This window comes from Euwallacea similis, chromosome 26 (assembly GCF_039881205.1).
Source record: "Euwallacea similis isolate ESF13 chromosome 26, ESF131.1, whole genome shotgun sequence".
NCBI lineage: Eukaryota > Metazoa > Arthropoda > Insecta > Coleoptera > Curculionidae > Euwallacea > Euwallacea similis.
In genome coordinates this window covers 2,185,602-2,210,716 of record NC_089634.1, presented here as the reverse complement: position 1 = coordinate 2,210,716, position 25,115 = coordinate 2,185,602, and the positions used below count along the sequence as shown (strand labels likewise).

General features: G+C 34.2%; 5 protein-coding genes across 7 annotated transcripts in view; 2 read left to right on the top strand and 3 right to left on the bottom strand.

The window, feature by feature from the left end:
• LOC136416998 (inactive dipeptidyl peptidase 10) overlaps positions 1-803 on the bottom strand; it is a 101,300-nt gene extending 100,497 nt beyond the window's left edge. The window contains exon 1 of the mRNA XM_066402471.1: positions 626-803. Coding sequence (XP_066258568.1) covers positions 626-718 — 93 coding nt within the window. The 5' untranslated portion in view covers positions 719-803. The remainder of the gene's footprint in view (positions 1-625) is intronic.
• Positions 804-3,698: 2,895 nt separating this feature from the next.
• On the top strand, positions 3,699-12,228 carry Fancm (FA complementation group M). Its single transcript, XM_066402398.1, has 16 exons — positions 3,699-3,831; positions 5,894-6,026; positions 6,146-6,329; positions 6,422-6,687; positions 6,843-6,989; positions 7,568-7,692; positions 7,922-8,034; positions 8,142-8,263; positions 8,363-8,590; positions 8,731-9,114; positions 9,269-9,380; positions 9,482-9,757; positions 9,867-11,362; positions 11,527-11,696; positions 11,759-11,861; positions 11,920-12,228. The coding sequence occupies exons 1-16, from the start codon at positions 3,803-3,805 to the stop codon at positions 12,097-12,099; spliced, it is 4,068 nt and encodes a 1,355-aa protein (XP_066258495.1). The 5' UTR covers positions 3,699-3,802; the 3' UTR covers positions 12,100-12,228.
• Positions 12,229-12,349: 121 nt separating this feature from the next.
• Positions 12,350-14,248, bottom strand: RpS7 (ribosomal protein S7). 2 transcript variants are annotated; one of them, XM_066402400.1, is made up of 4 exons: positions 14,159-14,248; positions 13,490-13,651; positions 13,098-13,430; positions 12,350-12,461 (listed from the first exon to the last, which is right to left on the bottom strand). In XM_066402400.1, exons 2-4 carry the CDS (start codon positions 13,649-13,651, stop codon positions 12,384-12,386), a joined length of 573 nt encoding a protein of 190 aa, XP_066258497.1. In that variant the 5' UTR covers positions 14,159-14,248; the 3' UTR covers positions 12,350-12,383. The 2 variants fall into 2 exon arrangements, with proteins under 2 accessions (XP_066258497.1, XP_066258498.1); XM_066402401.1 differs by lacking the exon at positions 14,159-14,248 and adding an exon at positions 14,073-14,095.
• Positions 14,249-14,827: 579 nt separating this feature from the next.
• Positions 14,828-25,115, bottom strand: part of LOC136417014 (cytochrome c oxidase subunit 5B, mitochondrial-like) — a 46,504-nt gene continuing 36,216 nt past the window's right edge. Inside the window, exons 2-3 of one of the 2 annotated variants that reach the window (XM_066402498.1) lie at positions 18,108-18,214; positions 14,828-15,297 (exon numbers count right to left, since the gene is read on the bottom strand). In XM_066402498.1, the coding sequence (XP_066258595.1) occupies positions 14,993-15,297; positions 18,108-18,195 (393 nt within the window). In that variant the 5' untranslated portion in view covers positions 18,196-18,214 and the 3' untranslated portion in view covers positions 14,828-14,992. Of the gene's footprint in view, positions 15,298-15,771; positions 16,120-18,107; positions 18,286-25,115 lie in introns of those variants that run through there. The other variant, XM_066402499.1, reaches the window with a different exon arrangement.
• Rae1 (ribonucleic acid export 1) lies at positions 18,925-20,742 on the top strand. The gene is made up of 4 exons (XM_066402480.1): positions 18,925-19,007; positions 19,332-19,626; positions 19,728-20,092; positions 20,214-20,742. Exons 2-4 carry the CDS (start codon positions 19,348-19,350, stop codon positions 20,647-20,649), a joined length of 1,080 nt encoding a protein of 359 aa, XP_066258577.1. The 5' UTR covers positions 18,925-19,007; positions 19,332-19,347; the 3' UTR covers positions 20,650-20,742.

The following is a 25,115-nucleotide window of genomic DNA, read 5'->3' as shown; positions in this document are numbered from 1 at the left end:
AAAACTAACGGAGAATAGCATTCATCCTTTACTGTTATAAAAGATCACGCGGAGACCCTTGTTAACATTTCGGTGACAAATTTATCACCGTCTTCAGGAACTAAAAGTAAAAGAATAAAAAAAACGAAAGTAAACGATAAACTGAAATGTATGGAAGAGGAATGAAACGTAAAATGTGTGAAACACTCCGAAATTCCTTTTAATCGCCGTGGTATGACAGTTTTTTTTTTCAGAGTGTTTCATACAGTTTACGTTTCATTCCTTTTCCATGCATTTCAGGTTACCATTTATTTTCGTTTTTATTTCCTTTTTTCTTAGTTTCTGAAGACGGTGACAAACTCATCACCGAAACGTTAAAAGCGGTGTTCATCCGAGCCATTGGTGAAAAGTGAAGTTTATTCTCAGTTAGTTTTAATTTAGAAAAGTGTGTAAGTTCACCGCACAAGAGCAACCCCTAGTGGTGCGTGAGGCGCTAATCCCAAAAATTTTAAAAAAGCGTGAACAATCCGCCTCAGACCTATAAAATATATTTTAAAATGGTCGGCACGTAATACAAGGGGTAAGATGTCCTGTTACTTAAATTTAAATAAATCAATTTAAAAGTATTTTATTAGCAAAAACTTACTTCCAATGGACGTTTAGATTGGCCGGAACCCTTAATACGACGCTCAGGAGAAGGTCCTAAATTCTTCGTATCAATGTGGACGTTAGTTTGCATTGTACCGTGATCAAAACACGTTACACAGTGTAACAGGTGATTCCGGGACGGAAAGTCAAAAGTTCCGTATCATACCGGAGCCGAGAGTCTCCATACTGAAAGCAGCCGCTGAAACTGCAGAAAACTGAAAACCTAAACACCTCCATTCGGTCATTCCCGGACTCGGCCGAACTCCTCTGCGACATTTTCCTACCAACCTTTGCGTTACGCAATATGTAGATTTTTTTATTTTTTTACATTTTCAAGACCCGAAGACAATTAACCAAATGGCTTGTTCTCTAATAACAGCGAAAATGTGCGTTTTCTTAATTGATATGCACGCACACTACACGTTCCAATTTTTGTTCTTGCACGCAGCTAAAATTCAGTTCCAACCCAATCCGCTCTGGGGCGTCGTTCCTTGCACTCGAATTCCATAAACTTTTCCGTTTTAAGTTTTAGTTGTAAGGTCCAAAAGTTTCCGTCCTCATACATTTTTGGTTTTTTCTAGGAAGTAACAAAACTTTATTTATATACTATAGTCCCTTACCTACCTAACTGGTGAAAATAAGCCAAATCAAGGAAGTAATTATTTAGTTAAAAATTCTTGAGGTCCAAGTGCTGATTAAATTTTACATATACACGACTGCGGTTGCAAAAATTGCAATGCCAAAATGCGGCTCCAAGAACTGAACCATCCACCTTACAGTCCTGACCTGGCCCCCAGTGATTATTTTCTTTTCTTAAAATTCAAATCTGATCTGCCTGGTCGGAAATTTTCCAATGATGAAAAAGTTAAGTCAGCAGTTTTAGAACATTTTAACACCAAAACTTCTGATTATTTCTTTAAAGGCTTAGAGGTGTTAATTAATAGTTCTGAAAAATGCATTGAGATAATAGATTATACTTTTTTTTATTCTACCAACTTTAAAAGTATATTAGAACGAAAGCTTTTAGACTTTACTACGTAAATACAGGGTAGCCACATTGTAAATAAGAGGTGAAAAATTCGACGGACTACTAATCATGCGTGCCATAATTTTTTTTCCCTCCAGCACAAGAACGAAGAATAGCACAGTAAGCTCTCAGTTGTGCCAAAATATGCTAGGAAAGTTCAACAAAAGTTGTACAATCCTTCATAAATAAGTGTTGTAGCTATGACAGATTTCAATTGTTTTATATTTATAGTATAGAATACGTGACTTCTGGTGACATAGTGCAGTTTAAGCACGCCCCTATAGAACCACGCGCATGACTGGCTTTTGAAATTAGACATAAGCCTAGCCCCTTTGCTAGGAATCGACCAAGGCAAAAGAGCTTGCGCGGTATCTTCAGAACTCAGCCGCTTCAGTGCGTATGCTGCTTTAATCGGCTGCCGTACATTTTTATAGCGTGACGTCACAATATTTAAAATATAATCTTTAACGCATGAAAAAATGGGATACAATATGTCTGCCTGTAAAAGTTCTATTCGAACTCATACATTAGTAAAATTTATGATTACCACTCTAAAAAACGACTAAAACAAAATCCATTAACGGATGTTTACGCACACAGCCAAACATAATTGCGACACAGCACTGAAGATAATGAGACGCTCAACTCGAAATAGCAACTGGGAGTTTATGAAATTAGACATAGAACTCTGAGCGTCGTAAAATTTACGATACCATAGCGGGAAGCATCATTACCATAAAATTTACAAATTCCACAAATTCGATATTTTCAGTTCCTACAGCTTTTAAGAGATTCTTAACATTTGACTTGATAGTATATATTGCCAAGATCAAAATGTAAAAAATCGCACTCGATCACCGTTTTACAACAACGGGATTTTTGGTATTTCCACAAAATCGCAAAACGAAATCCTAACATGTGACACACCATCGTAATTTAAAAAAAACTAAATGCAAAAATATGAAAATCCTAGATAGCGCCTATAAAAAAAAACAAAGTTGATGATGGTTGTCGAAAATCGAAACGTCGAATGTCAAATATGACATCGCCACGTTGTACAAGAGGAAAAGTTGCAATAATCAAATGTCACTGATTTTGAATTACTTGACCAAATAAACTGATGAAAAAAAAACTTGTTTCACAATTTTTGTTTTTTTTTTCAATTTTCGAATACCATCGACAGTTATAGGATTTTTTTCATTTTAAAACGGCACACTTTTTAGATCTAAATTGACCTCGTACGTTCTATGATTACCGAAATCTTTGTGGTTGAGTTTCAGAAGCGACCACCCTATAAATAAAGCGATCGAACACACGGTCAAATTTCCACCTGAAATTAATATTTGACAACAAATATCTGTTCTTTTTAATTTATGCGTATGAATGCTATTTGAGTTGAAATTTAAAACATTTAAAATATACATCTGTAATAATGAAAGCAGCACATATAACACACACGCATTGTGGCGTGGTTGTCATGGTTATATGTTAATCTATCAGCGTGACCCGGCTAAACACTGTTAATTTACTGAAATAGGAGGAGAAAAATAAATGTTAAAAAATATGAACTTACGTACTTAAGAGTGGCGCATCGACTATGGGCCATCTATCGTCGCATTCGGGCAACATGCAGAAATGGAATCGGTTATTCCCCGAACCTGGGCTTCGTAATGTAGAGCGTGAAAGACGAAGAATACCACTACATCATCGTTTTACCTCACCCACACCGGTTAGTTAAATGGGAATAGTGAGATATTCTTAATTAATTAATTAATTAATTAAAAATTCGAACTCTACCCGAGATTTTTTGAGACAATCAAACTGTGGTACAAATAAATCGTGTGATCAGAAGGATGAGGCACATAACATCTGCAGTAGGGCCGTAAACAGAATGCGCTGTTGCTTCTTCAAGGCCTGTATATTTTAGGGCTGCATTAAGGTTTCCTAACCCTAATTTTTAATTAACTTTAAACTGTCAAAAATTGACGCAAAAAATTTGAATTTAATGTTTTTGTTTGTTTATTTGATGTTTTAGCTTATTAGTTTATAATTTATTCTAACTAACTAATTTAAAAAAACATTTATGTTATTAAAATAGTGTTATTATTATAAGTCCCCTGTAGATCCTGTCAGTCCTCAACTAATTTAATGAATCAAAAAATGGAATCACAAACACAGTAAGTAAGCTCTGGCCTAAAGCAATCTAATGTGTAGTTAGCCCTTAGTACTAAAACACTGTCTCACAGACAGCGCCGTAAGACAAGGTATGCACTATATCACTACCTCAACGTATCTATATGTTTTCCTTTTCGATAATTTCAAACCTCGACACACCAATACATACTACATATGGCCAAGGCAATTTTGAAAAGTGTGTGAATTTCGAAACATAATTTAAATGCCAATATGTGTCAGACAGACTCTTAGTGTTAATAAAGATTTTCTTTATTAGTGTACAATGGAAATACCCTCAAAATAAGTGATGTCCTTCTAAATTGGTTTGAGAATATTGACAAGTCTATAGCGACATACAAGGTGTCTCTAAAAGGTCTTTACAACGCTCTATCATAGGTAGCTGAGATCAAAATAAAACGATTTAACCATATCTGCTTTAGTTCAAAAGTGAATAATAATGAAGCTAAATAAAAACGCTACTTACTATATTACTTAAATAACTGTTTAAAATGCCCATTATTTCCATGCATACAAAGATTATTGCGACAAACAAAATTAAATTATATTCTTTGCATTATTTCATCATTGTCCTAAAGTTGTAAATATAATCTAAATTTACTTTTAGTACTAAATTTAAAAACACAAAATGAAAAGTCTTACAAAAATATCCTGCCACTTTCAGGAAGATCAATTTGACTGCAACAACAATAATAGTACTTTCTTAGGAACTAAAAATAGTTGGTACCTGAGTCTGGAAAAGGTATGCATTTTTTGCATTTACTTTACAAGCATTTCTCTCAAAAATGATTGCAGTTAGTGACTTGATGAAAGTATACATTTTTTAAGCAAAAATACTGCATAAATACGTTTTTTCACCCAAAAGAGGTTTACCATTACAAATAAAAAAGCTTGAAGGGCTTGAACAAGTACCTAATTCGTATGTAGCGCCCTCTACGATTTACATAAATTTTGTTTGCAGATATGAATTCCTCATCCTCAAAACCTCCCCCTTGTTTTCCTCCTGCCATTTAATAATTATAACTAAAAATTGAATTTTGGGTTTCCATTTGCCTTAAACTGCCACCCTATAGCTTGGTTATTATCAACCTTTGGACTAAGGCAAATATGGTTAAATTTTTTTATTTCGATCTCAGCTACCTATGGTAGAGCGTTGAAAAGACCTTTTAGAGATACCCTGAAGAATGAAAAAATGATAAAACTTTTGGTACAGGTGTATAGTTTCTTCTCCATAAAATAATTTGTAATGAAATTGTTTCTTTACATAGAGCTCTTCAATCAAGATACTCTCTTTTAATTTTATATTTTTCATGCAATCTCCTAAGCCAAAAATAATTTGACAACGCCGTTTACAGCATATTAAAGGACCCCAAAAATGAGAGTTTTTCTTATTGATTCTATAGATTATCAGACTATCAGTCTGTACCCTGTGTGGAATAAATATCATTTACAGAGCTATCAGTAAAATGTGTGTCACTTCCAACTTTACAGGAAATGTATAATACTTCAAATTTTTAAATAAAACACCCTATGTATTTTTGCATATCTTTTTCTTATTAACTTTTTTGCAGTAATCATAGTCCCATGATTAAAAACTCAAGTGCTGCATATGAGAACAGAATAAACAATATAATAAAAAACTTATAGTTTTCTTTATACCTCCTTAAGATTAAATAATTGTAAATTAGTAAGGTATACTGATAATATTTCTTTTCTGCAAGGAAATGGAAAAATGCATGTTTCCCATAAACATATTGAAAAATGTTACTTTTCAGACTTCTAATGAAATTCAGAGTCTAATAGTGAAAAGTATGATTTAATACATGTCCCAAAATACGGTCACCAGATTGTATATAAACCCAAACTACTAAAACTGATATTTCCAGATATAATTTTCTATTATTCGACAAGTCCTTTATCGTAAAAAGAATTACTAAATGGCATTAAGTCCACACAGGATACAAATCGAATTTCATTAATATCGATTTAAAAAATTTAAAATTGGCAACAAAATAGGATTTTTTTTATGTTTGTTCCACGTTTAAGATCATTATCTACCGATACAGAAACTGAAGGATTTGATTTACAATCAGGAGAAACATGGTTCTATCCAACGAACTATCCCATACGCGACTATCAATATAACATTATCCAGGAAGCATTATTCAAAAATACGTTGGTAAGTAAGTACCCTATACTAGATTGTGAAAATAAAACGAAAATTAAATATCGGAATTTGCCCTAGAAAGTTATTTATTTTCTGATATTTAATTTAATATAGATAGAAATAATTTTTAGGTCAGCCTACCTACTGGTCTGGGTAAAACTTTCATTGCTGCTGTTGTAATGTACAATTTTTATCGATGGTACCCTGGAGGGAAAGTGATATTTATGGCTCCCACGAGGCCATTAGTGAGGCAACAAATTGAAGCATGCTACAATATTATGGCAATTCCTGAAAATGTCACAGCTAAGTTAACAGGTGAATTAAAAGGGGTTCATTGATCACCAGATATTACATATCAACCATTCTAAAGGAAATTTCATTAAATGTAAGATTTAATTATGTTTCAGGTACAAGACCTTCAGCCTCGCGTTCAAATATGTGGCTAAGTAAAAGGGTGTTCTTTGTCACCCCTCATGTTTTGCAAAACGATTTGGAAACTGTGACACAATTGGGAGGAAAAATTAAATGTTTGGTGTTTGATGAAGCCCATAAGGCAAGAGGCAATCACGCCTATTGCCAGGTTATCCGCAAATTGACGAGCAGTAACCACAAGTACTTTCGGGTTCTAGCGCTAAGTGCGACCCCCGGGGGCAGTGTCAAAGATGTTACAGAAGTAAGTGAGTTTTCATGGCGTGGAGGGAATAATTTAATCAAATTGACTCCTAATTGCCCTCGATTTTAGGGACTAAATTTTATGCATTCACAGAACTTAATTAACATTTTAATAAACTTGATATTGATCAAGATAGATTGGGTTACATTTTGTAGGTCGCACAGAATTTGTTAATATCCCACCTTGAGTTCAGAACGGAGGAAAGCTTAGACGTAATGAAATATGTTTTCCAACGTTCTCTGGAAACTCTAGTGGTTCACCTTGATGATAAACTTGTTGAAGTTAGAGACGAGTATTTAAAGGTAAATAATCTAATACTTATTCACTGTTTTCCGATTCTTGTTCGAAGTAATTAGGTTTGGACAATCTTAGCATGAAACTCTTATGACACATTTTTGAGGACAACTTAGAGGCGAATTTATTTCTTTTATTTGACGGTAAATATATTTTGATAAATTGATGGCAAATCGAGACGCATCAAATCAATTTTAACACAAAATTGCTCAAACTCCGAATCTGATTCAATTCATCAGATTTTGTAAGACGATATCGAGTTAGTATTTTGGGAGTAACTTGTAGGGATAGTTTAAATTCCTTCAAACCATTTTCCAGGATCACAATACAGGGCGTCCCAAAATAATCATACGCGGGCTATGTATTTTTAGCTGGAGAATCAGCTTTTCTCTATCTACTTTTCTACGATTCCGGTAAAATGAGTCCAAATCAGACAACCCTCGATGAGAAATTTTATTAATGGCTTGTAGATAAATTATTGTATTATACTATTATATATATATAGTATATATATAACACCCTGTATATTAGATATAGGATAAAAAAGGTATTTTTTCTCTGTTAACATATTTATTTTCTTATGCAGATAATTGAATACTACGCCAGGACCCTACTAAAGTACAATATATTACAAGGGAATTGCGGATCTTTAACTAAAGGCAAAATATTTATGTTAATGAAACATTTTCAAAATAAGACTAGGGGATCCAAGTAAGTTCTTCTGGAATAATTATTATTAGATAAAGGCAATATTTATATAAAAACCCAAGAGAAAAATTTAAATTGCCACGAACACGGGAAATTCGTAACTTTAACCAGGCAGCATAATACATTTGTGACTAGGGGAGAAATTTTTCTTTTGCCGGTTTACATTGTCTCTCAAGAGAGGATCTCTATCTTAGAAGGTATTCAAAAGGTTTTATTTACATCCTTTTTTTAGTTCTTCAAATTACTCAGAAATAATGAGATGTCTCAATATATGCGTCACCTTGTATCACGCCCTTGAACTATTGATTAGACATGGATTGAGAAATTTTTTGTCGTTTTTTGATGGTAAGTGTTCAGGTATTTAAGACGAAGAAGGATCCTAAAGATATAATACGTTTTGATATATTAAAACATTTTCTTATCACAAAATGAAACAATTTCTAAATTTTCAGAGCACATTGAAAAACCATTACTCAGAGGAAACACACAATTGAGAGCGATTTTAGAAAATGTGAGGAACTATTTAGGTCCCATTCCCAATATTGAAGTTTTGCCCGATGGAACATATCCAAAGGTAGGTGTGTATTGAACAAGATTCTTGTCCGGCCACAATGCCCAACGAATATGGCCCTATATTGGAAATGCATATCTCACAGTATGCTAAAATTTTCAGATACCAGACAATATTAAATTCGGCCATCCAAAGCATTACAAATTACGAGAAATCCTAACGGCGCACTTCTCGGATGAAAAGAAGAAGGATACACGTGTAATAGTATTTTTCGAATACAGAGAATCCGTTATGGAAGCTCATATGCTTCTGCTTCAATCAAGACCACTCATTCAACCGAAGATTTTCCTCGGGAAGGGCTCGGGAATTACGCAAAAGACGCAGCTAGGAGTGAGTACATTTTAAATTTAATCATCTTAACGTATTATTTTTCTTTTGTAGGCGGTGCTGTTTTCAATGCAAATATGTCATTCTTGCATCACTGATCAATTGCAGTATTTAATGTTTTTTAACTCAACATTTTCCCGTAGGTTGTAAAAGCATTTAAAGAAGGAAAATGCAATACTCTTTTATCCACCTGTATCGGAGAAGAGGGACTGGATGTCGGCGAAGTGGACCTAATAGTATGTTTCGATATATCAAGCAAATCACCCATTCGCATGGTGCAAAGAATGGGAAGAACTGGACGAAAACGGGCGGGCAGCATAGTGGTCTTAGTCACAGAAGGCAGAGAACAGCAAACGCTGAAGGACTGTCTAATACACAAAAATAACATGTCCACCCAGGTACTCGGTTCAGTTCACCTCAAAAACGCCTTGCATACCTACAGTCCTAGATTGATCCCTAAACATATTGAACCCCGATGTGTGAAGATGTTTATAACCGTCAAGACGGAGAAAAAAAATACCATCATTGTGAGTTTTTAATTTTATTTATCACTGTCTCGATTAAAAATTAAACTTTGTTATCATTCCTGGATTAACCTGAAGTATACAAACTGATCCATACATTCTTTAATGCAACAGTATGTAGTATTCATTACTGTAGTATTAGAATTTAATTTTTTAGAAAAAATTAATAAAGCCCTCATCAGACTCGCCAAAAATAACCTGCATCAAAGATTATGAAAATTATAAGTTTGAGGACAGGATTCCTGAGACCAAAATGAAGTTTTTCTTATGTAAGGAAATTTTCTTTCATTGTGTTGCATCAAAAATTAGTTCAGATTAATTAGTAAAAATTTTTTATTCATTTTTACAATTCAATGGTGGCTTGTTTTAGATAGCGTGCCAACTAAGTCGGAAAGCCCTAATTTGTTTTTTAATAAACATATTGATAAAATGAGGACACTCCAGAAATTTTACCAAATAGGACACTCTGTGGGAAGCCAAAATCTAACTGATCTTTTATGTTATGCCGATTCAAAACGTTTTAATATTCCTAGCGGAGCGCAAGGCTCGATCAAAGCAAGTGATATTAGAGGAAAATCTCTAAAACAAAGTGATATTAGAAATATGTTCAAAAGTGGAAAACGCAACAATATTGTCACTGAAACTGGTAAGTATCTATATAGATGTTTGTAACATTTCCTATTTTCAATGAGCTAATTACTGTGTACATCTATTTTTTTTAAAGCCACTCTTTACAGCACGCTTCTTTTTTTCAGTTATCGACTTAACTCAATCACAGGTTACTTCTCAAGCAAATTCGCAGATTCAAAAAAATGATACGACTGTCTTACCGATATCATGGTCATCGAACGATCTCTTTAAAATGCTGTCCAATTATTTAATGGCAGACATAACAACCAATCTTTTCAAGTGCACAATTTGCCCTAAAAATTTCGATTGTTCTCAATTCGTACTTGAGCCCCCTCAGCTGAAAACAAGCAATGAATCTGCAACTCTCGTTTCAATACCCAGCGATGCCGTTGTAAATAAAATTACTTTAGAAAATATTGAGGACTTAATCGCCACAATAGACTGTAATTTTTACTTTGGATTTGATAAAGACATGGTCGATTCAGACAGTTCGACACCGATTGAAAGTTGTGAGGCTGATAAGCCTTCGGGCTCAAGTATATCTTTTTTTGAAGCTCCTAAAAGCTATTCAAGTGTTTTAAACAAAATTAATCACAGCAATTTTGACAGTCAATCGGGTGACCAAGCTGCTTTTGGAGGGAATAAAAAACCTCAAGAGATTACGAATGAAAAACTGTTGGATTTCTTTAGATTTGATTTCGATACTAATCAAGACATCACCGAAACTGCTCTGCTAGAATTCTTCAATCTTAAATCGTACCGTGATATATTCGCGAGCGATAAGTCCTCTAATAGTTCACAAGATACTATTATATATTCGGCAGATGCCCATCTACTCGATGTTGCGATATGTGACTCTTTACTAGAAGAGGAAATGCCAAATCATCTAGTTGATTTATGTGAAATCCCAAAGAAAATGTTGAGGTCGTGTGGTCAGTCTGAATTAGAAGTTGAAGTGGACAATCAAACAAAACCGTCACCAATTAAGTTACCTCATGACATCAGCGAATTGTGTGATCTGTCCTTCTTCGGGTTGTCAGACTTTCATAAACCTGAGCTGCCCTTTAACACCACTGAAAAGAGTAAGAAACGTTCGTTAAATGAGTCAGTGACGGTAACTCAGATGGTAGAAATTCTACAGAAACCCACAAGTGTGAAATCTGTTAATCCACGCAGTGGAAAAAGTTTAGATGAGTTTAAGAACACGAATATTATAGATCTGACTCAGTATGACACTGATGATGACAGTTTTCTCACGAATATTGTTTCACAAAAAGGTTCTCGGAAAAAATTTGAAACCTCAATCACAAAGGACTTAAATTCCTCGAAATTGTTGCAGCCTATCAAACCAAAGATTATGAACTCTCCTTCGACTTCGAAGGAAGCTCGCCAAAATACCTCAATTGCGTTTCCAAATAAATTTAAAGATGTTCCTGGGTCAAGTAAAATTATTCAAAAACATGTTTCATCAGATGATTCGCTTGAAGATTTTTCAATCGATGATGTTAAACAGAGTTCAAAAGCGAAATTGATACGAAGTCCACTTTCACCGGCTGTGAGAAGTTTTGTCGGAAAGCGTCATGTAGGGAGAAAGAAGCTGGAAGTAAAGGAGGCTAAAAAGGTAAGCATTTACAAAACGTAAATTACTCGGATTGCTCAAATACGGCGATTTTTTTTTCTTATGATCGTCTGCTTTTCACCCTGTATCACTCTGTATTAATAAACCTTTTTCACTCTGTATTAATAAATATATAAAAAATGGCCAAATTACTGTTACATTTTTAGCAAGCTAAAGCATTTATGTGCCTAGAAGCAGTGGTTTCGGATGAAGACAACGTTATTGTGTCAGAGGACGAAGAGGAAACAGGGCCTAACGTTTACGACGGAAGCTTTGTTAATGACAAGACTTTGAATGTTGATACCCAAATGCATGCAGTATACTTGAGGTCAATAAGGTTAGAATAGAGACATAATGAGGAAACGAACCAATAACAAAATTCCTAACATTTTAATTTAGAAGTCCCGCATATCACAAAGCTCTTCAAAAACACCTTCCAGTTGTAAATGTAGCTGACGTTTACTCTCAATATCCAATCCAGGAGGATAACGAATATGTGAACGTAAGTACATAATGAGAAATTTGGAAACTAATCTGAACTGTTACTTCAACTCTTTAAGGATTCCTTCTGTGTGGGAGAAGATGAAGACGTTGTCACCGAGCAAAGCCAACTATCACAATTAGACATTTTGGAACTGCAATTAAAAGAAAAGAAAAGGAGGAAGAAATCTGCCAAATCTAATTCGTCACGTGCGAAACGAAAAAGGATTAAATATATGCCCTCTGATGATAGTGATTAGTTAATTTTACGTTCTATGAATATATTATCTTTTGTATTTCCCTTGCGAATCTCATTATTCTAGTATTGAAAAAATGTAGTGGCAAATTTGAATGTAAACTACTAAACCACTATGTTCAACAAATAAAAAGTAGTAAATCTGCCTGTTTTATTTGCCACAGAGTCATTTTTTTCTTGACCTACAAAAATTTGCAGTTGAACCATTAATATGGAGTTAACTAGAAATAAAAGTAATAAAAAACAGCCCAGGCCAGTTTTTAACACATGTAATTACTAAACCATTTCTTACAAATACGGTTCAGGAAACTCAAAAGTCACCTCTCTTCCTGTCAGCTTCTTGTAAACAGAGGCGAAAGTGTCCACCTGAAATGAAACCATTTTTCAGTAATTAAAAACAATTCATTCAAATAAAATAGTTATTTATGTACTTTACGCTTTTAAAAAACGATTCAGTTTAGGATCCAGAGTACACTCTTCGTCCAGTTCATACATATATGGTTGAGAGGAATAAAACCTCATTATATACGCATTACATGGCGTTTTAAGTCCGATTCCATGTTAATTTAGAAATAACTTAACTTTTAAGTCAAAACTAAAATGTGGCAAATGTACCTTAATATTCTTCAATCATTACCAATTCCACAATAGACACATTACATGTTGTGCTTTATTTTACTAAAATACAGTATCCTAAAGAACACTGAGTAACTAAAAATAATAATAGTAAATCATATCTCCAAAAAGAGACATTTTTCCAAGGAAGTTTATGGATCAATTACATTATACCCAAAAATTATTTATTATTTTGGGATATTTTTATCTTAAGAAAGAATATTCACTTCAGAAACAATTATATACTTTGGCAGTAAGCTAAAATCAGGTTACTTTCAGTACCTACTTTAATTTCAGTTTCAAGTATTAGTTCAATTTGATTACATTTAAGAATAATTATCATAAGATTACTATAGGTTTAAACTTTCTTAATCTTTTATAACTCACCTTATGTTCAATTGTGGTCTGCTGGTTCTTGTCTAAATGAACCTTCATAAGGGAAGATCCATCCAACTTGACCCTAATCCTCTTTCCAACAATTTCAGCAGGATATACCAAATCTTCCAAAATGGCATCATACACTGCAGTCAAGGTCCTAGAGCGGGGGCGCTTCTGCTTGTTTTTCATTCTGGTTTTCCTGGTAGGTTTGGGGAGAATCTTACGTTCACCAACAAACACTACATGCTTTCCACTGAACTTCTTCTCCAGTTCCCTTACTAATCTAGTTTGGATTTTTTGGAACTGTTTAAGCTTGGGGATTGGGACGTAAATTATTATTGACTGAAACAAAGACAGACATTTTATGGACATTCTTTGATTCAAATAGTTAATTTATATACCTTCTTGTTGTTTAATTCAATTTCCCTTGCCTTACTTATGTGCAGTTCACGAAGCTGGGCTTTCAAATCAGAGTTCATCTCCAACTCAAGGAGCGCCTGCGAAACTTGAGTCTCAAACTGATCTGGTTCACCACCTCCAGCTTTTATTATTTTCGAAGACATCTGGAAAACATTAGAAGTATTAGAACTCTAAGACGCACGCAAACTGAGTTATTTCATAATAAGTTAGCCTAACTTGAATAACCACTATTAAATTGCTACTTTTACATTAATGAAAAAGAACCCTGAAAATACTATTTGTAACATGCTGGTGCTTGAGCTTCCTCCCTAATAAGATCATACATTATTTATATGAGATTATATGACAAGTAAATAAATAATGACTTGGAATTAAAATATACACTAGATCTTTTGCAATAAGTTTAAAATTACAGACTCCAACACTTAATTTTCACCAAAAATATATGTTGTTATCCCAATTTGAACAAGAACTACACTACACCACAACTACTAGAAATCGGATTTTATCTCAAAATTGGCTGGCCATCGATTAAATATTTTACGTATAATTTAAAATGTGCACCTTCTAAAACTATTCTAATAAGTTCTTTGAAATATTCTAGCGGAAAATATTATATTTTTAAAGAAACGAAAAGTATAAATAAATACCTTGAAAAACTCAAGAATAAAAGGAGGCGACCGGAGAATTAGGCAACACTCATAACAACGATGAAAAGGGATCTGTCAATGTCAATGTCATCCAACACGTGTTTTCTGTCATTTCAATTGAATGGAACAATTTCCAATACGCTCTTGGATGCTTTACGAGTAATATGAGTACCATTGTACTACCGGTTACCGCTAGGTATTTTCAAGAAACGATCATCAGGGCTTCCGGACGTCCCCATTTAAAGAATGATATATAGTGTCCATTTCTGGAACTTAACTTCTATAATACTGAACTATAATATGTAATATATCGTCCTAATTAGAGAAAAAGACTGAGTATTCAAGATAATGTCCACAAGATAGAACAAAGTTGTTGATGGTCGTCCAAAATCAGAACTGCAGAGACTAAAGAACCGATAAATCATCTATGCTAATTTGGATAGATGTTCAACTTCTCAGTTCTTATATGAAATGAACTATTCAATAATTTTGCTCGACAACACGAAGGCTTTTCTTCAACAAAACTGATGATGTCATTCATTGTTTTATTAACGACAATTAAAAATTTACACAAAAAGAGGAATTTTAATCCTAAATTAAAAACCCTTAAGTTTGAATGGAAATGAGAAGACATTTTTAATAGAGCAATACATGAAACGCAAATTTATAAAAATTCTTGACATTATGGTGGTTATGATGGTCTTGAAGTTTCTTAAATAATCACCCTTTATAAAAAAATAACAATAAAGGATTTAAAGAAGGTTCCTACCACAATCTGTTATTACATATAGATACCCTAAAAGCTAAGAATGGTATTCAGGTCTCTTTGGCCGCTTACAGGGGGGCTTTGTGCACTAATTTGTACCAATGTCCACATTCGCAACTTCTCGGTTCTCCTTTATGCAGCCACATCCAACTGATGCTCGTAGAGTCATCCTCACAAATGCATCCGATCAGCCTAGCATCGAAAGCAGAAGGAATTTCCGTCGGGTCGCCTTTGGTTCCCGGTCCTTTCTTCATTACTGTTACATCGAAAGGATTGTCGTTGCCGCTCATTGAAGTCGATGAGGCTTTAGGTAGCACGGTTTGCGTTTGTAGATTAGCAGCATGTTGTACCACTGATGAACTTCCCAGGGTAACTACAAATGATGATGAATCATTAGTCATGTATTTTTGAAAATTTTACGGAATGTGCTATAGATGCTCGACTACAGCAACATTCTTCCTAGCAAGTTTTAAACGTTATTTGCGAAACTTACGACTTTTGAAAGAAACCTTTCTTCTTCCACTGATATTAAAATTTTTGAATCATTTGGAAAAACGGAACCAAAAAGTACTATATTACATTAACACACCATAAATTTGCGGTGTGATAATATAATTTTTCATCGGCTAAGGTGACGCCCTCACATATGATAATCTATTCCTAAATGGGCCCCAGCTGAATCACAACTGGTACTCGAACCATCTCATTAGAATAGCATTGCCAAATTAATTTTGCTTACTACATTTAAAGACAGCAATGCTGTTCTTACAGGATGGTTCAAATACCAGGACACACTTTGTTGATTTAACAATAACATCTCTTGGAAAAAATGAAACATCTTACTTCCATTTGGAACGTTTTATATTTACATACTAATGCGTAAATAACGGATCTAATTAACAAGCACAACTTTAAACAGGAGCCTTGTGAACCAACTTGTACCAGTGACCGCATTCGCATCTCTTGGGCTCTCCCATGTGCAGCCACATAAAACTAATACTTGTAGCTTCTTCGTCACAAGTGCAGCCGACGATTCTCGCTGAATAAGCCGAAGGGATTTCGGTGGGTTGGGCCCTAGTTCCTGGCCCTTTTTTGAATACCTTGGCATCGAAGGGATTCGAATTGCCGGCTACTTTGGCTAACATTTCTCGTTTTTCTAAACCGGTAGCATGTTCAAGAGGATCTCCAAAAGTAACTGCAACAGAAAGGATGCATGTGGAATTCTATAATCAGCAAACTTGTTAAAAAACAAAGGTCTTCTGTTGCAATAGAAAAATTTAATACATATACATACTTAATCTAGCGTTGTACTTGCCACATTAAAATCACGTTAACACAGTTCGCTTCTCTTAAACAACTTTAGTTAAACTCACTATAACAAAATAGCTGTGAAAGCTTTTTTCGACGAGTTTCACGATTCGATACTTGCCTCTTAACAAGACCAACAAATCCGTGAAAAGCACTGTCTTTGGATCAATATTATAATATAGTTAATGTTGATTTGACCAATTCTTACATATTTCACTGAGGTTGTTCAGGTTAGTTCAGGTTGGTTTTGGTGCAATGAACTACACTGCTAAGCAAATAAATGAAGACATTTTTAAATCTTTTGTATTTATTAAGTAAACGCAAATCAGCTATACTGACTATTTTACAGTAAACTTGCTTCTAGATTAATATTCATTTATTTGCTCGTAAAAACAATGACCATCATACGTCTGTTCCAACAGAAAGGTAAATTGGTTACGGATTATTTAAAACAGTTAGAAATATGAGCAGCATATCTCAAGGTGTTTTTGACAACCAAGTATTGATTTTCTTTCGTGCTGGAACAAAGGTGAAGTTTACGCCAAATATAATTTTTTTTTAGTTTTTCTACAGAACGAATATTAATGTAAAATATAACCGTTCATTTGCAACACATATTCAATTCAATTTAAATGTACCATTATGTACTGGCCAATTGTTGGACAGCGAGAATCGAACCGTGATAACGCAACTCCTGGAATATAATTCTAAACAAGAAAAAATTAAAAATATCAATTATTTCCAAAGATATTTGTGAAAAACCAACTTTCCCCAATATAATTTTCATAGCATTCTGATTTTATTTATTAAGATAATGTGAAAACCATTTTCATTATCATTTTTTCTCCTCTACAAAATGTAGATGTATTTGAATTTTTGATAACTTTTCAGCATATCTCAGCTATCAATGCCATCATATAATTTTTAAATGTCTAAGACAATATTTTGATGCACCATTGTTACCCAAGCACTTCTTGTTATACCAAGTTTGCCTTTAAAATTAGCCAAGCAAATGGCCTCAAAAAATATAGTTTTCTACAAACCATTCCTTAAAATAAAATAACTTGTACTTTCTGATCCTAATTTTTTATCACACAATGATAGTATTTACCAAAACAACAAAAAACTTAAAAGTGTGTTAAATTTGTTAAAGTGAATCTTTTCTACAGGTTGGAATGGAACCATTCTTGATGGGTATATTAAATAATGTCCTTTGGTTGCTCAGTTAATAATGAGTATTTTTGCAAAGCATTTAATCGCTGGTGCTTAAAGGAGCTTAAGGAACAATATTTTACACTTGTCATTTTGAAATATTTCCAAACTTTGTCAAATTAACAATACATAATTCATTTTCATACTTCTAATACTGAAAAGATAATCGTTTATTTAAACTCAACAAAGGTTGGGTAAGATTTTCCAAAATGTTATCAAGGACTATTCTAGAGACATAGATATCGTGTTTTTGGCTAAGGTTGTATTAGTGTGAAGATGAGCATTTGCCAATGATTCTAAACCAAATGGACATTCTGAAATTTTTTGTGGAAGAAAATTGACTAAGAAGTTTCCTAAGTACAAGCTCTCAAATGTAAGTAAATGATGAGGCATTTCGACTATTCTTGTAGACAATTTAGTTAAGGAGGGATATTTTATCAGAGAAGTAATAAGATAAATACCAAATAAAAAAACCACACCTTCAGAATGAAAAATTTTGTATGTTCTGAGCCCCTATTCCATCAAGACCCTACTGTGATAAAATGACTAGGAAGGTAATTCACAAGTCTCAAATCTATAGACAAAGGGGATTTATAAGGAGAAACCCCTGCATAACACGAATTACGTAATTGTGCGTACACTCTAAAAGAGGATCACCCCTACCTTTGACTGAGCTACTTGCACATCGAACAGCGGGTGACCAGACATTTTTCTTTGCTGCCGTCGCTACTATTCTACAAAATGATGCCATGGTTTTCAATTTGTAGGAGCTTTTTCCGCCTCTGAAAATTAGTTTTTTTGAAAGAACGTAACAAACGAGACGGATCCTAGGAGAAATAAGAAATAGCAATTTGGAAATAGGAATGGAATCGATACTTCCTATTCGGTAGAGTGGGAAGTATTGATAATTAGATGGCGAGTTCGGACACCTACACCTGTGTGCGCTCAGTGCAGCAGCACGCCGACTTTTTCCACCATCCTTGTTTTATTATGCCGTTTGTCAATATGTTAGACAGACACAGTTATTTTTCGCTAGCCGTATTGTTGCACCAGAGCGGCGGATGCCCGCATTCGCAAAGGATTTCCAACTGATTCTAAGTTAAGAATTCCCAAATGTCCTAAGCAGATAGACAACTCTGACTGAAAATTGAGTAGTACTTCGATGTTCAAAGTGTTCATTCGATGTTCAGTATAGGAAAATATGGTTCATCAGATTCAAGTAACGTCAGTTTTTTTTATAAGCTTTAAAACTAAATAAGATAACAATTTTTCATCTTGATATTTATTAGAATTTTCCTTGAGTTTAGGGTCTCGGTTATTGTTAGTGTAGGGATTTCTGAAAGTCCTCCATAGTTTCTTTTTAACTTTTCCAAATTCCAATTTCAGTCAGTTGGTTTTGTCATTTGTCATCTTAAAGTTGTCATGTCAATGTTCGTTTATGATTATAACAAATATGTACAAAACAAATCGTAGAAATTAAACGTTTAGAACTTAAAATCTGTTATATTAATTTCTTTAATGAAAACTGAGCACCAGTAGCAGGGCTAATATTTAAATTGATTGGTAAGTGGCCTTAATGCTGGATATGTCAGTAAAGGTCTCTGTTGGGGACTTATTGTTCATGGATTATTTCAGATAGTTCGCTCAAATTTAGGGAATACATTCATTAAATTTTTTTTGCAGAAGGACCTTGTTCGTTTAAAAATAAAATAGAATCCATATTTCATTTTCAAACTTTCTTCTGCCTTCCACTTTTTCCATGTTAGCATCTTTTTCAAGTAAAAAAATAAAAACTTTATTCTGAAATCTTTTAAGTCTAAAAGCCCCATTTCCAAATGGTCTGTAGTTGGCTTGGACTAGAATATGCATAAGTTGTTTTTGTTTTAGCACATCATACAGCTCCATGTTCAACCAAAGTACGATTGGCGGTTTTGGTGCCAATGCCGCAGTGACCAACACTAACCCTATGAAAGACTATGAGATAGTTCAACCTCCAGACGATTCCATCAGTTCTTTGGCTTTTTCGCCAGCAACACTTCCACAGAACTTTCTCGTTGCTGGAAGTTGGGATAATAATGTGAGATGCTGGGAAATCGAGCAATCAGGCACCAGCATTCCCAAGTTTATGCAATCCTGCACCGCACCTGTTTTGGATGTTGCCTGGAGTGATGATGGTTCCAAGGTACAGAGAGATGTATTAGGATTATTTTATTAATTGTTTGCATTGTTTCCCCTGAGAAAGACAAATATTTGAGCTTAACATCGATCTGTATTAATTATTAGGTATTTATGGCTGGCTGTGACAAACAAGCGAAAATGTGGGATTTAGCCAGCAATCAAGTCGTCCAAGTCGCAGTTCACGACGCACCAATTAAAACCTGTCACTGGATAAAAGCTCCAAATTACTCATGCCTAATGACGGGGTCTTGGGACAAAACTCTTAAGTTTTGGGACACTCGCAGTCCCACCCCATTGCTCAGCATCAATTTACCAGAACGGTGTTACTGTGCTGATGTGGATTATCCAATGGCAGTCGTAGGGGTCGCTAATCGCCAAATTATTGTTTACCAATTAGAAGGCAAACCAACTGAATTCAAAAAATTGGACAGTCCATTAAAGTATCAGCATCGATGTCTAGCTATTTTTAAGTAAGTTTTGGTTATTCTAGAAAGGTGACAGAAAACTTAAAACTGGAGCACCCATTGAGTAGCAATTTTCTTTCTTTAGTTCACTGTTACTCTATAAGTCTTTTCTCTGCTTTTGTTTCAGGGATAAGAAAAAAACTCCAGCTGGTTTCGCGTTAGGATCAGTAGAAGGACGAGTGGCTATCCAGTATGCCAACCCAGCCAATCCTAAAGACAACTTCACTTTTAAATGCCATCGATCAAACGGCACCCCAAACGGTTATCAAGACATCTATGCAGTTAACGACATCGCTTTCCATCCAGTCCATGGCACTTTGGCGACAGTGGGCGCAGACGGCTCTTTTAGTTTCTGGGATAAAGACGCTAGAACAAAGTTGAAAGCGTCAGAGTTGATGGATCAACCGATTACGAAATGCGCCTTCAATCACAACGGCCAAATCTTCGCGTACGCCGTAAGCTATGATTGGAGTAAAGGTCACGAATTTTATAACCCGCAAAAAAAAAATTATATCTTTCTCAGAAGTTGCTATGATGAATGTAAGCCTAGAACTTCATCTTAAACACGTAGCGCTCCGATTATTTTTCGTGCTAATGATCTTCATCATTTATTGTTACTTTAAATCTCAGCAATTAAATATAGTGTGGAAATGTCATGAATTTGGTCTTCCTACTAGCCTGGAGCAGCATATACACTTTATTGACGGTCAACGAGATCGCTAACAAATTTCAATTATTGACATACCTTATCTACTACAGTAAAACCTCTCTTGGGTGGACACCTAGGGGGCCATAAAGAAGTGTCCATTTAAGGGAGTTGTAGCAAAATGTTTAAAAAAATTAAAAGTTTAAAATTATTTATATTGAAACAAAAATAGTTAACAACAAAACAACAATAATAATGAAATATAACTTATAACATACAATAAAACAGAACACAAAAACAAATTTACTTTGGTTTGAAGTATTCCAAAAGGGTGGTTTGTCGAGTTTTTTTGTTTAGCAAAGCATCTTGCAGGTGTAAAGTTAATTTAGATATTAAGTTTAGTGCAAATAGATCCCCATGTTCTTCGATAAAATCGACATCTCACCAATGCCGCTATCAGCCTTTGGCCTAAACAATATTTTGGCCATTGCTGAGGATGTATTTGTTTCGCTCATTCTTGGGATGATCTAACATTTATAGAATAAAAAGTTTAGCAATACAAATAAGCAAATCTACAACGGACGCAATGAGAAAATACCGTCATAACTGGGGAAGCTTCGGTGTTTCTCCACATACGTGATCAAGTTGTTTTCACCGATATCCGTTCAAGTGAGAATTTTCATATTGATTGAGACCGACTTTGCGTGTCCGCGTCCGTCCAAGAGAGTGTCCGATGAAAGGAGTTATGAACATATGAAAAATAATAGAGATTAATCCGGACCTACAAAAGTGTCCATTCAAGAGACTTAGTTGTCCGTCTATTAGAGGTGTCCGTAACGAGAAGTTTCACTGTACAAATTTTTAGTCGATTAAAACCGTCGAATTTCTACCAAACGTGGCAGTATCCGCTCATATTTAATATATTATACAGGAGAAACCATACAACCCGTACATTAGAAAATTTCTGTTTTCCTGCTATCGTAACTCGATGAAATTTGGTTTCAGGCTAGAATCGACAATTTTGAATCCAAGTAATATATTTTCAAAATGGTGGCACTTCCGGTTATACCGGAAGTAGTTACCAACTTCGTTATTTTAAATAGAACTCTAATTTCTTGTATAATTTTCAAATTTCTCATTAAATTTTAATACTACTTTATGTATAGTCTCTTATGTCTAAAATTTACCATTTCCAAGTTATGCCGGAAAATTAAAAAATTTTAACAATTACAAGGTTCCACAAAAATCGATATTGTGTGCTGCAAATTTTGAAATCGGTGTTCTGGAGTCAAGGCGACCTAATAAGCTACGTTCTAAACTGTTTTAATTTGACAAAAAATCTTTCACAATCCCCGAAGCATGTCTACAAAGTTGAATGATTTCAAATCTCAATAACTTGCCTATTTGTAACTCAAATACCCTGTATCTTAAAACATTTTTAAGCCTAGAATTTACTTCTGTATCAAATATTACTAAGGTTCCCTGCACTGATTCTAGATAGGTGTCCCATTTAAAATAAGCCAGTTATTGAGATTTAACACTATACAACTTAGAAGACATGTTTCGGGGATTATAAAAGACTTTTTGTCAAATTGAAATACGTCAAAACGTAACTTTCTAGGCTTTCTTTGAACCCCAGAATACCGATCTCAAAATTAACGGCGGTTAGCGCACAATAACTATTTCCTTGGAATCTTGCAGCGATCAAAATTTTCAAATTTTCCAGTATAACTCAAAAACAGTAAATTTTAGCTGTAAAACTTTACATAAACTAGCCTGAAAATTTAACGAGAAATCATAAAACTACAAAAAATTAGGGGGTTCCCTTTATAATAGTTTACAAAGTTGGTAGCTACTTCTGACATAACCGGAAGTGCCGTAATTTTGAAAATATTTTACTTTGATTTAAAATGGTCGATTCTTGCCTGAAACCAAATTCTATTGAGTTACGATAGTGAGAAGTTAAAAATATTCTAATGAGCGAGTTACGTGGCTGACCCTGTATAATTAATATGACGCATATGTATACTCTTGGACACAAGACGTCATTCTGGCAGAATTTGCACGCTAGAAAAGATGTTACTAAAATGGGGCTAAAATGACAAGTACTGTCGGAACGCCAAACACTATACAGAGTGTCACACCGAGAATCGCCATTAGACATTTTGGGAAAACTATGAATAGCAAAGTCACGAAATTTTAGTGGTTTGGTGAGAGCTGTAGAACGACCTCATCTAAAATATTTTCAATGACGTCACAGTTCCGGTTGTACCGGAAGTCAATGCTTGCTTATTTGAAATGGAACATCCTATGTATTATTGAATTTTTGGATTTTACGTTCAATTTTAATACAAGTTTATCAATACGTTGACTTTTTAGGATTAATAGTTTTCAAGATAATATGCAATTGAATGTTGAAAGTAACAGATGTTTGCAGAATTGCAAGTTGTTAACAAACGAAAAGGTATTTTGTAACTCTATTTTGTCGCAATACTGTAGAAGGTTCATATTTTAGTACGCTGCCAAGCTTTGCCTAATATATTCCATAGGGTCTCCACAAAAATAGAGCCAACCTGAACTTCAAAAAATGATCAAAACTTAAAAATTTTAAATGGATCTTACTATTTTTTGATGTGTTATGAAACTACATCGAAAAAAAACTTTATTCACATTTAATTATCTATAGTAAAATTGCGTAATTTTTGCATAATTTGGAATATAATTTACGCTGTAAAACTTAGAACATTGACCATATCTAACGGTTTTAGTAATCTACAAGGTGATATTTTTTTAAGGGTCATGCCCCCTTTTCTCTCACTAACCTTTTTCACGGCGTTCCACTAGTAGAAACTAAAATACAAAATGACTTTTTTATTTTGTTTAAAAACTTTTAAAATAAAATAAATTTATGAAAAATCTCATTCCAGAGGATTTATTAAAAAAAATAACTGTTTGTTTCAACATATAATTGTTAGGGCTCTAGTTAGGAGCTCATAGCTTGGGACTTGTAATCAGGAAGGTTGTTAGTTATTTTTGTAAGAAGCAATGTACGAACTTAGGGTCGTTCCAACGTGATTATTAAGTCCATAACCATCTTGGCAGCAATATTGTGGAATTATCACGCTTTGGCCTCACGAGAAGGATTAAACACATTTCTGGTCTCCTACCCCGCACCAATCGTCAACCGTAATTGTGTATCATTAATTATGGGGTAAACTGTATACACCTTTTTTAAAGACTGTAATGTGCCCTTATGTTACGCTTATGTATATAACCCGGCTAGATTTTAGAACCAATTAACCTATAAAAAAGGGCTGCCCTGCATATTAAACCTTTCATCCCTTTTCTTTGTAAGTATTAGGGTTGTAGAACATCCATGTTTCGTCAAATGGATATAACTGCAACACCCCAATAGAAGATCAATCTCGCTATTTATCTAAGTATTGCGCTGCAAAGATATCGATAGTAAATTAGTTGATGATTTCTAAGCCGATAATTGTTCCTCAGCCGGCAATTGCCTTTTAGCCAGTAATATTCCATTAGGCGGCTATTACCCTTTAACTGATAATTGTCCCCTAGCCAATAATTGCTCCTTAGCCAATAATTACCTCCTAGCCGGTAATTACCCCTTATCCGGCATTTGCATCTTAGCTGATAATTGCTCCTTAGCCGATAATTGCCCGTTTAACTAGTACTCATCCCTTCACGGTAGCATCTTTATGTGTGTTAACTCTCGGTTATAATCCTTAAGAACTTAGCAAAACTTGCAAAAACTCAAAATTATTGCTTTGACATGTATTTCGTCAACTGAATTTTTCATTTTGGTAAACTTGATTGAGTTGTATTGTTTAATTAACAGTGAAATAAATCACTCCGTAAATTGCTCCAAGATCCGTTACAAGAATTTTTTTTCTTGAAAGATGCGATTTTTGTTAAGTATCATTTATTTCTGTGTAAAATCAAATCAAACGGATAAACTATTTGATATTACAGTTTTAACCTGACGCCTATATACAGGGTATTTCAAATTTAAAGCGTTTTGACAGGAAAAACCTATTTCCTGACTAGACAGAAGAAAACTAATTCAGGTGTCACGGGGTTTATTTTTGAGATATCTTTAATGTGAAAAACCGTTTTTCAATATCGTCACAGCCCACTAAGATATAGAAGGTTTTTCGATTTTTGACCATTTTGAAAACCGCCAATAACTTTCTTATTTATTAAAATATTGGAATTGCGTAAAAACATTATCATTGCACTTTTTCAGATGAATCTAATGGAGCACTCAAATTTTTCCTACTGCTTACCGTTTTCCTATAAATTGCTACAACTTCATTTTTTCAAATATAAATCAAACGTGGCCATGACTTAACAAAATAGACA